Below are 15,007 nucleotides of genomic sequence, written 5' to 3'. Positions count from 1 at the left end.
AGTATGAAGTCAATGTTTCTATTACGTGAAAGATGATGTTGCGTGAGAAATTTTTGATGAATTGTTCCTCGAAGATAATTTTGACGTTGCTGTACTCGATTGAACTATACGGTTCGAGTTCTTGATTCAAGAGCTTTTGCCACCACCAGAGATGAATATATTGATTTTGTTATTGTTAAAGATCGTTTCATCGATTTTCATGTCGTCGAGGATAGTTATATCTTGATATTCTTAAATCGAGTTATACAAGGTGGTTGGTAATTGGTGGTACAAGCGGAAAGAAGTCAAAAATATAAAATACAAATTTTTTTTTTAATTCTTCCATCGAGACAACGATCTACAGTGAGATCTGTTATAACGAGACGCGATAAAGTGCACGCGTATCGAGCGAAAATTCAAAGTCGATTTTCTCGAAAACAAAGCCTCGAACGAAAAACGTTTATTCTATATTTTCGACTTCTTTTTTCGCGTAGAATCACCCCCTTTCCGCTTGTACCATCAGTTACCAACCACTCTGTATATTCGTTCGAAATGAAAATTATCACAAAATTTTCAACACGTAATTCGTTTAAATACGTTAGAAGCAAAACACGTGTATTATGTAGCGCTTTTTGTTATATGGACCAGCTCAAACTCGGAAAATTCACGTTTTCAGAGTAAACGGATTAATTTAAAATCGGAATTATATTTATAATCTTACAATTATCCTACAATTAAGTTGATTTCACTCGATAAATCTTCCATGTTCTATTACTGCAACATAAAGAATAATCGTCGTTAAGTATCTTGATATAATAATCAGTTTTTCCGAGAGTCATCGACGATCAATTATCCCACAGTTCTCGAATATATGGCTGTTTCGAAACGAACGTTGGTCGTGAATATCGCCTTTGGCGTATACTTCGCAGTGGCCAGTACAATTTTACCATGGATAGCCTATTATATCGCGAACTGGAGATATTTTACTTACGTTACTGCCATACCGCTGTTATCTGTCGCTATCACACCGTGGATTCTTCCCGAGAACGCCCGGTAAGTAAACTCCTAATCGTTCGATTATTCGAATTCTCAACTTGCGCTTTGAGATTTATGCAAATTTACTTATCGATCCATATCACTCGTATTTGCTCTGTTCAAGCTGGTACGTTCCCAACGGGATGATGGACAAGGTTGTTGAGAAACTACGGAGAATAGCTAGGATCAATCGTAGAAATCCAGACTCGCGTATTTACGATATATTAGTTGTAAGTTCGATCAAATAGAATTCTAGAAAGCTTACGCGAAATCATACGGTACAGTACTTGAATCTGTGCTGACAGATATATTTGATTCGCGTCGAAAACACACAGACTCGCGAATGTATTTTAACATGCATAGACAGGTTTTAAAAATGAAACGCGATGAAAAATGAAATATGAAATGAAACTTGACTGTCGCGATTCCATTGTGGTATTATATCGATCTCGTACAAAATTTGAAGTAAATCTGGGAATTTATATAGAAATTATAAAATATTTACAATTTACAAGTACAATCGGGGATAAAAATAAGCTGCTATAGTTAATGGAAATAGATGTGAAGAAAGTATAATCAAATTAGTATCAGCCTCATATACTTGAGTTTTATTTATTATATTTCCTTCTAATAATATGCAGATAGTTCAGCAAATGATTGAAATGAATTTTTACATTTTCTCCACTAATCCACTTAGTTTTGTTCCCGACTGTATTTCGGATCAGAAAAGTATTTAATCAACCAACCACCCATTATATTAATAAATCTCGATATCAAAAGCCATGCCGACTAATGCCATAAAACAGAATGCAAAGTGCCACTGTTCGTGCTATCTATTAATGACGAATACAATGAAAATAAAATTTCTTTTCAGTGTGTTATGAATTTTGAACTGTGTAAGGGCTAAAGGCACGACTCGTATTATATCTTTCGTTAATTATTCTCGAAATAAATTCTTGCAGAGTAACATGGAGGCACCGGACAAAATTCAAGAATCAGCGACGCTGCTCGATCTGTTCAAAACGCCACGGTTGGCGAGAAACACTATTCTTCTAGTTGCATTCTGGCAAGTATAAGATACGAGTTCATGTTGCGATAAAACCTTCATAAATAACCGATACAATCTTGTAGGTGTTTTACCCTGATCTCGTTCGACGATCACGTGTATTCATTAAAACTTATCCAGAGCTCGGTGTTCGTGTCGTTCTCGATCGCCTGTGCCACAGAACTTCCAGCTGGGTTATTACTCGCCCTGTTGCTCGACCGATGGGGTCGTAGACTCTGCGGATTTCTCACGATGGCAATGACCTGTGTACTCAGTATCGCTGAACTTATGCTGCATTCCAGTAAATATATCGATCTGTTTATTAAAGTAAAATTAAAACGATTATAATGACGTATTATTGAGAAAAATCTGAAATTAAGTTGATGATGAATGTAAAAGAATTTTGGCAACTTCGAAGGTATTAATCTTGGAAAATAATTATTTTGATGGAACTAGAATTTAGGAATTATTAGGAATTAATTTAGTGGCGAAATTGAAAGAGGTGTGCACATTTTAGAAGCAATAATTTTCTATATGTTGGTTTTCTAGAATTTGGAGATTTATAGAAGTTTAAAGTTTGTGTGAAATTTTAATTTGATTTTGATTAAGCTTCGATCGGACTATATTTTTAATTAAACTTACAATCAAGTATTGTGTATCCAGGATTAATTTTGTATTTTTTTATTTATTCCCCAGTGCTCGCGAAATTAGTAATGTCAATATTGTCGCGATTCTGTCTGAACATGGCAGCCAATGTTGGTCTTCAGTATGCAGCAGAACTTCTGCCCACGCCAGTCAGATCGCAGGGCGTATCTTTCATTCATATTTTCGGAATAGTTGCACACTCTTTGGCGCCATATATCACTGACTCGGTAAATAAATATTTATACTACTATTGTTGTTACAACATTTTTGAAACACCGCTAAGCACATCCACGTTCAACTTCTCTTTAATTTATTCCAAAAGATACAATAAGCGCTATTAGAAATTATGAAAAAGCTCTCATGTAAATTTTCTCATGATAATGTAAAATAGTTTTTTTCTTACCTTAAAACAAGTTGTTTCCTGAAGAAGTTAAATATTATAAAAATCTGATCAAAATATTTCTCACTTTCTAGAAAGCCCGTTTTGGAAGTTGCAACCAACGCTTTTCTTTAACTGATCTTTAATCAAAAAATTGAAATTTAAAATAAAAAATGATGGAATAACTTAAGATATGAAACTATATTGGTTGAAACTTTCTAATGAAACTTTTTAAATGAGAAATACTTTGACCAGATTTTCATGGTATTTAACCTTTGCTCATATAAATTAATATTTGTTCATTAGGCTGCAATTTGGGAGGGATTTCCAATGCTCATTATCAGCACGGTGTCCTTTTTTGGCGCTGCACTGGTTTTGTTCTTGCCGGAAACTGTCGGCCAGAATCTTCCTCAGACTATCAAGCAAGGCGAAGAATTCGGAAGGGACCAACATTTCTGGTCGTTGCCTTGCTACCATAAGACACACTTCAATGGACATCAACACTATCACTCCTGTGAACGATAATTATCTGATTTTTAATAATAATTCAATTAAAAAACACGAAGGAGGATTCGTGTTTTTTTAGAAGTAACAATATTACAAGCGGATCAGTCTGACGATTTTTGTACGAGAAAAAATCGGAACATATTATTTTTCTATTCTCCTACATTAATTTTTATTTTTATCGTTTACGTTTAAGAATTTGTAAGCCTTAATTCTAAAAAGAGCGAGCTTAGAAATCGTGTTCCTCTATAATTTTTATTATTATCTTTTAAGAGCTTTTATAATTTTAATGCTAATTTTCACTTGCGTTACGCACGTTCGAATCGTTCAGCGGTTGGTGCTAATTTGATATTCAAAGATATTACGTAGAATAATATCGAAAATGTTACGTAAATTAATAATTACGTAATTTATTAATTACGTAAATAATAAATTAGGGAGATTTAAATTTTTGATTCCTTTAATGTTTTTAACATTTTTTACTGGAAGATATTGGACAAAATCTTATTTAAAAAAATAGTACGTTTAGATAATTTTTCTTTGTGAAAAGAAACAGTTTTATATCTTTTGAACGATTATCCACGTATTTTTAACGATTATTTATCTATTCGTTATATTTTTTTGTACGATTTTAAATAACGTACAATATTAATAAAATCCAAGCTTGAAGACTTTTTAAATTATTGTTATAATTTCTTCAGCACCAACTGCTGGACTTTTATCTATCTAAAACGAGTTGTACGTACATTTAAAAAAAAATAACTCTAATTGACTGTTTCTATGGTTTAGGAAGAAGAAAAAAAGAAAGGAAAGAATATTGTAAGCAAATCGTGCCATCGTATGACGATCAGTGTTCGTCGTTGTGCCAATAACAACGCAATCAATCTGAAGAAACCTATTCATAGTATTCATAATCATCACTCACGTATATATTCGCGTATACACTCACGTCCATAAGATTGATTCACCGAATAAAACTTCCATAAACCTTAATATAAGAAACAATTCTACTTTTTATTTGCACACACATCGACGAATCCCCCGAACAAAAATAAACTGCTAAATATCTCTATAATTAAATACATTAATGCTCGATGATCCTCGTTCATCATTATACGTCTAATCTAACTCCATCCTATAATTAGGAGTTCTACGATAACGATCACTTATGTTACAATGTATTAACCCTTAACAGCCGAACTTAATTATAATTAATTATAGAAAATGAAATGCTTCATTATACGGATATTTGAAGTAATATTCTGTATTATACAGGGTGTCTGGTAATTGATACTGTGATAACCAGTGGTTAGTTAATGTGGTTAATAACCAGTGGTACAGAATAATACTATGTGAAAGGATCTGTTGAAAATATAGAACGAGAGATTTTCGTACGACGTTCGAGAGAATGAAATTCTGAAGCTTTGTCAGCTCGTGTTCACACGACATTCACGAAACATATTCAAAATTTATTTTCTCGAAAATACGAAGAATCATCAGTTACGAAACACTCTGTACTATATCACATTATTATATCACTATCGTATTGATAAGAAATGTCGATATTATAACTCCTTAAGACTCCCTTAATATTTATTTGCGATTCAGCTTAATATGTATTGGCCCTGTGTAATTTCAAGATTAAAAATATAAAAGAATTCATTCCTGATTACGATATCGTACATGATTTACAAAATCATCGACCGTCAAGGGTTAAATGAGAATTCTTTCGTCCAGAATTATTTTCCAGACGATCGAATTATTATCCATTGCATCACGAGGATCGAACTAACTTGTAGCCTTGAACAATTATGTACAGTTGAATCTCTAGCGTAGGAATATTTCAAAGAATCTCAGGTTTTGAGGAACGATAGCTGATATTTGCAACGAACAATAGTATGTCTTTTTAATCGGTAACTGAAAGCAGGGACTAGTCTCATAAGTACGCGAATGATTCTAACGATCGAATGATTCTAGTTGCTAGAATCATTGTTTAAAGGTGGTATAACGGAGATTGCGCGCTTAAGACGAACAGGTCGGAGGATCGAAAGGAACGAGATTGGAAATATTCGCGTCTCTTCACGAATCAGAATTTTACTATTTCTAATTGAACACGTGACGGAGTTTCGATCTGTTTCAAGTAACATTTAAACCTGAGTGTTACGCCGGGCGACTCTCTGCCTGGCCCAGGTCACACACCGCGGGTCATAACACTGAGCATTTTCAAAATTAACTCATTATCTATCAATTTTTCTTCTAAAATTTGTATATAATTCTATAAATTATTTACTGCTTTTTCCATTGGATTTAAACAGAACAATTTCGGAAGAATGTCGAACATTATGTTAATATCCTTTGTATTAAAAAAAATTCCTGCTTAAAAAGATCCTACAACTTTCATTTTATAATCTCAATTGGGTATGATGGTAGCTAATGAACGCTTAGCAATTAATTGTTTTAATGCATTCCATTTTATGAATGATCAGTAATTACGGATTCAAGGATACTTATTAGAAGTAATATTCTTATTATATCTAAATATATCAAATAGAGATATTTCTCGTATTAATACTGAAAGATCATAAAAAAGGAAATATCATAAAAGAATTTCAATTTTGATGTTTCATTAGAATAATATATATATATATATGTATGTATATATTTAAATTAAATAACAGAGATCTCAGAGTTTTCAAAGCATTCAACGTGTTGATGCATAAATGGATGATGAAAAAAAGCCACGTTGATCGAGCGAACGCAAAATACTCTTCGGTTTAAAAGTCGATCGAAACTCTCATTTCAAGTGTCGGCGATTTATGAATCACCTATATTGATACAAAGGCGATTCGTAATAAAGGAGACAAGTTGAAAGCTTGACAATGCGCGAAGACAGCTCTCTTTTTGTGTTTCGAGTCTCGTGGCAATCCTTTGTTATTCACGGTATTTCATAGTTAAATCAATTCAACTAGAGTATTCCTTCAACGAGAAAAGAAAAAAAAGAGCAAGAAGAAAAAGATATAGATCTTTCTTTTCGATTTTTAAAGCGAAAGATGCGTAAATACTATGGTATATTATTTCCTTATATATCGCTTCCTTTAATACATATATCCAATACTGAATTTAATTGTACATTTACATAAGATACTTGAATCGTTTCTCATTTCCAACACTTTACCGACGTTATAGTACGCGAAATAATTACATCGCAATATGTGAACGCAACGTACTTTAAATGCCGCGTTCTTAATTCTTTAAATTTCTTCACATTTTTATACAGTCAATCCAATTAAAAAAAGATACACTTTAAAGAAAATTATCTTGTGTGCAACAAAGCTACTTCGTCGATGAAGCGTCAATTAATTGCTTAAACGTATACCTTGTGTAATTTGACGATTCTTGTCTCTTTCACTGCAATAATCGATACTTCCTCCTAGTTTCTCTCAATAGCTCTCCAATCTCAATACGTTCGTAATATCTTAACATCTAACATCACACGCACACGTTTAATAACTATATTTACAACGAATTTCACGCCACTGACAAGATTCACGCCACTGACAAGATTCACGCCACTGACAAGATTCACGCCACTGACAAGATTCACGCCACTGACAAGATTCACGCCACTGACAAGATTCACGCCACTGACAAGATTCACGCCACTGACAAGATTCACGCCACTGACAAGATTCACGCCACTGACAAGATTCACGCCACTGACAAGATTCACGCCACTGACAAGATTCACGCCACTGACAAGATTCACGCCACTGACAAGATTCACGCCACTGACAAGATTCACGCCACTGACAAGATTCACGCCACTGACAAGATTCACGCCACTGACAAGATTCACGCCACTGACAAGATTCACGCCACTGACAAGATTCACGCCACTGACAAGATTCACGCCACTGACAAGATTCACGCCACTGACAAGATTCACGCCACTGACAAGATTCACGCCACTGACAAGATTCACGCCACTGACAAGATTCACGCCACTGACAAGATTCACGCCACTGACAAGATTCACGCCACTGACAAGATTCACGCCACTGACAAGATTCACGCCACTGACAAGATTCACGCCACTGACAAGATTCACGCCACTGACAAGATTCACGCCACTGACAAGATTCACGCCACTGACAAGATTCACGCCACTGACAAGATTCACGCCACTGACAAGATTCACGCCACTGACAAGATTCACGCCACTGACAAGATTCACGCCACTGACAAGATTCACGCCACTGACAAGATTCACGCCACTGACAAGATTCACGCCACTGACAAGATTCACGCCACTGACAAGATTCACGCCACTGACAAGATTCATGCCACTGGTAAGCCACTGGCAAATTTCGCGCCACTGGCAAGTTTCGCGCCACTGGCAAGTTTCGCGCCGTCGCCAAATCTAACCGCTATAACCTAGTACAATCCATTTTTTGAACACTGCCAGTAAACGCTGGATTTGAAAGGCCTTTCTTCTTTCTATAAGATTTTTTCAGCATTTTGCTCCTGTCAAATTGAAATAAACGATTATTAGTAAATTTATATTGACATAAGGCGGAGGAAGAATATTATAGAATCTATACTTACGAGGATATACACGGAACCCACCAGAAACTTTGTTCCTTGCCGAAGTCGTTACCCTCCTGTAGGGTTTCTGGTAATTCCTGGTTCAACGTTTCTGGCAAGCCAAGGGTCAGGAAGGCGTGTCCAAAAGACAGCAAACCGAGGGCAACCAGCGGTAAAGATGGATCAATGTCAGCCTAAATTAAATGAAAAATATTCTCCCTTTTATACGCTTCCCTTTATACCTCTTTTAGAAGTAATAGCGATTAATTCCGCTTTCCGCTAATTCCTTAATTTCCCTTCGATTTTCGGGAAATAAATGAATACTTCCATAAGTTCATTTTCGGTAATAACATTACACAAATAATAGTATACTTTGAGGTAAATTTATAATTCAAAACAGAATAACTTACACAATAATCAAGAGTGTCCTCGCAAATATTCCTCTTCGTATTTTCTGTATACTTAATATTCTTTTAAATATTAATAAAGAATATTGGTTAAAGACAGAATTTGAAGAAGTTGTCAATATACAAAGGATCATTGGTGTTACCTGTATAACGAGATTATGTAAACATTCGTTTCATTTAGAAACGAAGCTATAGTGTAGTATCGCAAACCTGTAAATAATTACAGACAATAGAAAAGTTACATTTCCTTCGCAAAAAAACGAAACGGAGGAAAATATATCGAAAATCTATCTTGTTTCCGTGATTCGTAAGATCACAAGAAGAATCCATGGCCGACAAGGAACATAATTTTTCTACGAATTAAACCAACTTAAAAAAACGTATTTCAATAACAGATAATATTAGTCGTAAATTAAAAAAGAGGTTGAGTAATTTTCGGATCGTAGAAATACGATGTCGTTAACAGAAATTTCGATTCACTTATCAGATAAATAATGTAAGGTCCCAAAATGTGGGCGATATAACCGATGATATGGATCAAAGACACGCCCTGAGCTCTCACCACAGTCGGCGGCATTTCCGCTGCATATTGGAAACCAATATTCGCGGCGATATTCACCCCAAGCCGCGCTATAATCGCCATGGCAACCATTGTCGAACCTTGAATAAGTTGAGAAATATGTAAATGCCACGATCGCCGCATTCCACGCACGATACATACACCCGATGCGCGCATGGTTCAATTAAAAATTAAATGTCATCCCTGTCGAGTATGTGACGTTGAGAAATAAATGTCAATCGTTAATGGAATAGGATTTAAGGGCGAAAAAGAAAAAGAAAAGAAGAGAAGAAGAATATTTGTATAAAAAAATTTTATAAGATTCGATTATTATTAATACTAAGTAAAATGACCGAATTGTATAATTGTAAATTCTCTATAATACGATTTTAAATAATACGGGTCTATATTATTATGTCGTTCAAGTCTGTTGTCTATAAACGATAAAAGAGAATTCGAAGGAAAGTTTTGTTGCAAGATGAGGAAATAAAAATAGTAAATTGTTTTATAACTACAACGTTCTATTCTAAATACGGATTAAAAAATGTCTATTTTCCACTCCTTAATGTCCTTGAAAACACGGATATCCCCTAACGCTACCGCTTATCTCCTTACTATCTAACAAAAACATTATTCTTGCATCAAGCACGAGCTTTCATTTCTCAATCTCCCAAAGCTTTCACTGGAGAAGCTTCAGAAAAGCGCTTTTTAAAACGACCGTCGATCGATAAAACCGGATTTTTTCTATAAAATTCACCCCCGCTTTCTCACTGCTATTCACACGTTCCTGCTATTTTATTGAATAATATCGATTGACAAGTCATTTATCAAGAAATAAAAAAAAAAAAAGAAAAAATGTTACCAGAGGGGGTAGCGATGGCAACGAAGGAGAAAATGCCACAGAGGAACACCGATGCGAAACCCATCCATCGTCTGCCCCATCTGTCGAGGAAAAGGGCGAGTAGAACAGCGGCCGGAAGTTCCGTGAGGGACGCTAAAGAGAACGACGTGAAAACGTCGGGGTCCAGAAGTTTCATGTTCCAAACGTGGCCGTCGAACACCCACACCATCAGCAACCTAGAAAAAAATCAGCCGAGTCATACATAAATCACGCTGGACTTCAAGATCGTTTATTAATCCTTCGCATACTCGTTCCCTCGCGTTTGACGTTTATCGATGCTAATTATATACTTAAGCAGATTCTTAATGACCCACATAAAATGCCCCATATACTCTCTTAATGTTCATTCGAGTAGTTTGTATCTAGTTTATGGTAATTTGTGTCTATTTTAATACTGGTTTTATAAAGACAGGGAAGTAGCGTCGAGGCTGATTGATTGGTAACTTGGTTGAATTAACGGTATAATATAATTGGAATATCGTGAGGCTGAGAGTTAAGAACATATTCTTAGTTAATTTTATTTTAGGAAATGCAGGAAGATTCAGAATTATCATAGTATTAAAAACAAAGAAAATATAAGAAACGTAAAGGAAGTATAAAATTGAATACCTTTCCTATCTACAGGGTGGTTGGTAACTGGTGATACAAGCGGAAAGCGGGTGTCGTACGCGAAAAAAGAAGTCGAAAATATATGTCGGGTTATGGTTAGAATTTTGTAACAACTCTTCACGTGAATTAGCCATTGTTTCACAAAGCCGAGATTATATTTACACGTATATACAGGACTATCACAAAGCTTAACAAATAATAAGTCTAATGAATAATAAGTTTAACGAATGATAAAATTAGTGAATAATAAATTGTATGAATAATAAGTTTAATGAACACTATTAACAATGTCTTTGGGTTCAAACGAATCCACAGTCAACGGGATAACTCTTCACTAAACGTAAACTAATCTTAGGCGCAAAATACGATTGTTGAAAATGCTCGATGTATCACTCTCCAAAGCAATCACACGAATGCCAGCCTCGTGGAATTTTTCTCGCTGTACGATTGCATTTGTTTTCTATACCCGTTTGGAAGCATCGAGAAGGTTCCAAACGCCGTTGCTAGGCAGTTTCTGCCTGAAGTTTGATTATTAATACAACGTATGTCCTATTGTATCGACACCTCCGAGGCAACATCACACGTGGCTAGGCCCGACATATAGAATAGAATTTTTTTTTAATTTTTCCGAGCGAAAATTCAAAGTCGATTTTCTCGAAAACAAAACCTCAAACGAAAAATTTTTATTCTATATCTTCGACTTCTTTTTTCGCGTAGAATCATCCCCTTTCCGCTTGTACCATCAGTTACCAACCACCCTGTATATCTTTTCGTACATGATTATAAATTTCTCTGGTGTCTTAGTTTTTTCTAAAATAATATTGTAATCATTGCTGAGAATTTACAAGTAAAAAGTTCTAGCTGTGTAGTTTGTTCGATTGATGTTGGAAAGGTTAACTTACCAATAAATGATGAGCATGATAGTGATACGACCAAGTCGTGGCAGCTTGAAGAGATGTAGGACAGTGTATTGATTATGCGATTGATCCTTCTCATTCATCGCCTTGCAACTTTTCTCAAATTCGTCGAATATTTCTTGCTTCACCTCTTTACCGTTCACTTTAGCGAAGTTTTTCAGCATCTCGATCGCTTTGTCCACCCTGCCACTGGTTATGTACCAACTACGGAAGTATATGAAATACGCAAACGTTATAAAAGCCTGTAAGAAATTTTCAAAATCATCACTTTCACCAACCTTTTGTATCGACAAACTTTTTGTGCAAATTTGAATAGAGCTGTCTAGTTACGCATCAATCATTTATTTTGCACAGCTAAAAATGTGATGGCTTATCGAGAGAAAGATGTTGACCTTGAGATGTTTTATTTACGAGACAGAGGAATCGATGTAATAACCGATCCCAAGATAGTATGTATTGCTGGATAAAATATTACCCAATTTAATTCAGCTATAATTTTGGAATTTTTATGGTCCGGTCTCAAAGGACTTTTGATGTTTTAAGAGAAACTTTAACGTAAAAGAAATTTCTTATATTTCTTTGAGGATTATTTTTAAAGAATTTTCCGATGATACGAAGATACAAAAATAATCCAAAGGACGAGGTAAGATTAAATGTCTACTATACTATCGTATACTAATTTACTTACGAAATTTCTTTGTATTATATTTTTATAATGAAAAAGAAATTGGAATTAAACTACCGTGCACTTTCAGGAACAATCCATGGTCCTACAAACGCAACCACCATAGGACACGCGGTGACCATGCTGAGGATCCTCCAATTTGAGATCCAATATGCGATTCAAGGCAGAAGACTCGAGGCTGCCGCGAAATAAAGTCCAAACGACATGTTCGCTACCAGAGTTCGATATTTCGGACCGACATATTCGATCACTGAAAGAATAATTCGTGATATCGTTATTGTATTACATCGTTATAGAAATCTTCCCAAATGTTTCGTCAATTTCGTTTCTTCATTTGATATAATAATATTGTTTCCTTATTTCCTTTAGGTTTGTCCTTTCTTCGTTTTTTACCAATCTAATTTCAAATATTCGGACTTATTTGTAGATTTTATAAATCATTAACATCGACAATGTAAGATCGTTTTGAATTAAAAAGAATTTTAAAAGGAACACTGCTTTCATCTCAATATCGAACGGAGAGTGCCTCAGTAATCGTGGTATAACCGAAGATTATTCTCCATAGGGAAATAGGTCACTCGAAAGATACAATTTCATACCAGAAAAGTATACAGAATTAAGTATCCTGTCGTTTAAAATAAAATATCTTAAAGTATCCCTAGACACATGTAATTTTAATACCAAACTAGATATACAATTACACAACAAATTTCAAATTACGAGATATAATTCCAAAATATAAAGTTTCAGTAAAATCATTTACCATTAAATATCTTAAAATTGATATCGTAAAATTCGAATAAAAATTTGACTTAAGAAAAAACAAACCGACATAGGGCAATAAACATTTATTCAAACACGTCATAAATAGTTAATCGTTACGTAAAACGGGACCGATACCGGTGCCTCATTATTAGGTCATAAATTATAGTTTTCCTATTCTCAACAGCTTTTTCTCTCTTATAATTTTCTCGATGACTCACCGATAATGAAAAGCACGTTGAAGCAGTTATCGAACGAGGTACCGACGACTAATCTCGCCAGACAGAAGCTCCAGAAGCTGTTGCAAAACGCAGTGCCGACAGACGCGATGAAACCAACCGCGTTACACGCAACCAACGCCGGAATTCTGCCACAATGGTCGGCTATGTAACCGAATATTAAGCCTCCAAGAATGCTGCCGACGAAGAAGGCCGATTGTGCTGCTGAGCCGAGGAATGCGTGGTCGCATACCCATTCCAGCTGAAACAGAAAAGGGGGATGCTTTATGATTGCGGCTAGTTATGAAAAAACACCGCGTGGTTGGAAAATCGATAGAAGGTGAAGAGAATAAGGAAGACGACGAAAGGACGAGTAATAAATTCCGTAGTTTTTTAATATCATCAGAATTGAGAACCTGAGTCGTAGGTTAGTTAATTGTAGTCTTTTGGTAATATTTTTAGTAATAAAATAGTAGAGGTTGTTTGCATAATTCTTGGATATGATTAGAGAATTTGTCATAGTGGAAGGAATATAAATTTGTTAAGTAGAAGATAGTATCTCCCGATTTAAGTAGGACTTTTTTAGTAATAAAATAGCAGAAATAGAAATTAGAAATAATAATAATAACAATAAATATTCGATAAAAATTTCTTGAGTCGTAAGAAGTTACCAAATGCGTATTTATACGTTCAATTCGAAATATCTGTCTATTGTACAGTTGTAACTTTCACTTTCCGATTTATGCGATATTATATAAACGGATTCATGTTCGTGATTTAATACGCCGAGACGTACAAATAATTAAGGATGACAAGGTTAATTTTATGTTCCGCTGTAAACGAGCTCTGTTAAGATGCAAACAGCACAACAAGTAATTACACCTACGTCTAAGTTCGTGCAACCAACAAGGACTTCTTTTATAATGACTGCATTATATGCTATCGTCAGCAGCTTTACGAAAGACCGTAAATATTTATAGAACGACGGTTCCAACAGTTTTAATTTAAATAAAAATTTGTTAATCGGTGTCGAAAGTTTGAAGTTACTTTATATAAAGAATATAATTTTCTCTTGTGATTTTACCTCGACAGCTATAGATTTGTATGGTATCATCGTGTGATTAAAGGTCCATCCATATTGGCATGGTTTTATTGGGGCCAGGATGGGTCTGCCTCTCTGATACCACTCTCCAATATGTCGGTATAGTTCACATTGTACATGTTACATCGCGAAAACGAAGTCGCACCTTCCGCCAGCAATTCCTCACTCGACGCTGGAGGGATCGATAGTGCAATCCTACATAAAACAAGAATACGTTACATTAACGGTGATGAAATTTGCAAGAAGTATTTTTAAGAATACTAATTTTCGTTTGATTTTCTTATCTTTTTTTAAATAACCAAGGAAAAATGACAGCAAATGGTAGAGAGAGGGAGAGAAATGGGAAAAATAAGATGAAAATTCTACTCAAAAGTGCATAGTTTTTAATCCTAATCTTAAATTAGTCCAATTCCTTGAAACTTAATTCGAATCCTGTTTAAATAAAAAAAGTGACAAAAGTAATATACATAACAATATAAAAATCTATAATAATTTCTCTAATAAAGAATAACGACGATATCAGTAACAGTAATAACACATTATCTTTAATAGTGTTTACATTTTTGCATTTTAAAATTTTCTGTAAAAGTAAAATTCGCATAAAAATCCGCGGCCTACTTATTATTTATAAATCTGCTGTTTCAAAAAAAAAAAAATCAAAAATGGGAAAAGTGAA

The 15,007-nt window shown here is 34.8% G+C and overlaps 1 protein-coding gene, 1 long non-coding RNA gene and 1 pseudogene across 2 annotated transcripts; 1 reads left to right on the top strand and 2 right to left on the bottom strand.

The window, feature by feature from the left end:
• Nucleotides 1-633: 633 nt before the first annotated feature.
• On the top strand, nt 634-3,752 carry LOC117241336 (organic cation transporter protein-like). The gene is made up of 5 exons (XM_033507281.1): nt 634-1,244; nt 1,977-2,080; nt 2,146-2,360; nt 2,756-2,931; nt 3,390-3,752. Exons 1-5 carry the CDS (start codon nt 1,158-1,160, stop codon nt 3,606-3,608), a joined length of 801 nt encoding a protein of 266 aa, XP_033363172.1. The 5' UTR covers nt 634-1,157; the 3' UTR covers nt 3,609-3,752.
• On the bottom strand, nt 2,261-2,749 carry LOC117241337. Its single transcript, XR_004494948.1, has 2 exons — nt 2,702-2,749; nt 2,261-2,374 (listed from the first exon to the last, which is right to left on the bottom strand). It is a non-coding gene; the product is annotated as an uncharacterized LOC117241337 (long non-coding RNA).
• Nucleotides 3,753-7,977: 4,225 nt separating the features above from the next.
• On the bottom strand, nt 7,978-14,531 carry LOC117241335 (annotated as a pseudogene).
• Between the last annotated feature and the right edge of the window lie 476 nt (nt 14,532-15,007).

Source organism: Bombus vosnesenskii, unplaced genomic scaffold, assembly GCF_011952255.1.
Source record: "Bombus vosnesenskii isolate JDL3184/JDL3185 unplaced genomic scaffold, Bvos_JDL3184-5_v1.1 scf7180000015709, whole genome shotgun sequence".
NCBI classification, from domain to species: Eukaryota; Metazoa; Arthropoda; class Insecta; order Hymenoptera; family Apidae; genus Bombus; species Bombus vosnesenskii.
Note: the sequence above shows the minus strand (reverse complement) of the source record. Positions and strands in the feature narration are given on the sequence as shown.

What these genes read in the sequence shown, in the direction of transcription:
- LOC117241336 (XM_033507281.1), top strand. Translation starts at nt 1,158, where the DNA reads ATGATGGACAAGGTTGTTGAGAAACTACGGAGAATAGCTAGGATCAAT. An exon ending in GTATTTACGATATATTAGTT is followed by an intron (nt 1,245 to 1,976) that starts GTAAGTTCGATC and finishes AAATTCTTGCAG; the next exon opens with AGTAACATGGAGGCACCGGA. An exon ending in ATTCTTCTAGTTGCATTCTG is followed by an intron (nt 2,081 to 2,145) that starts GCAAGTATAAGA and finishes ACAATCTTGTAG; the next exon opens with GTGTTTTACCCTGATCTCGT.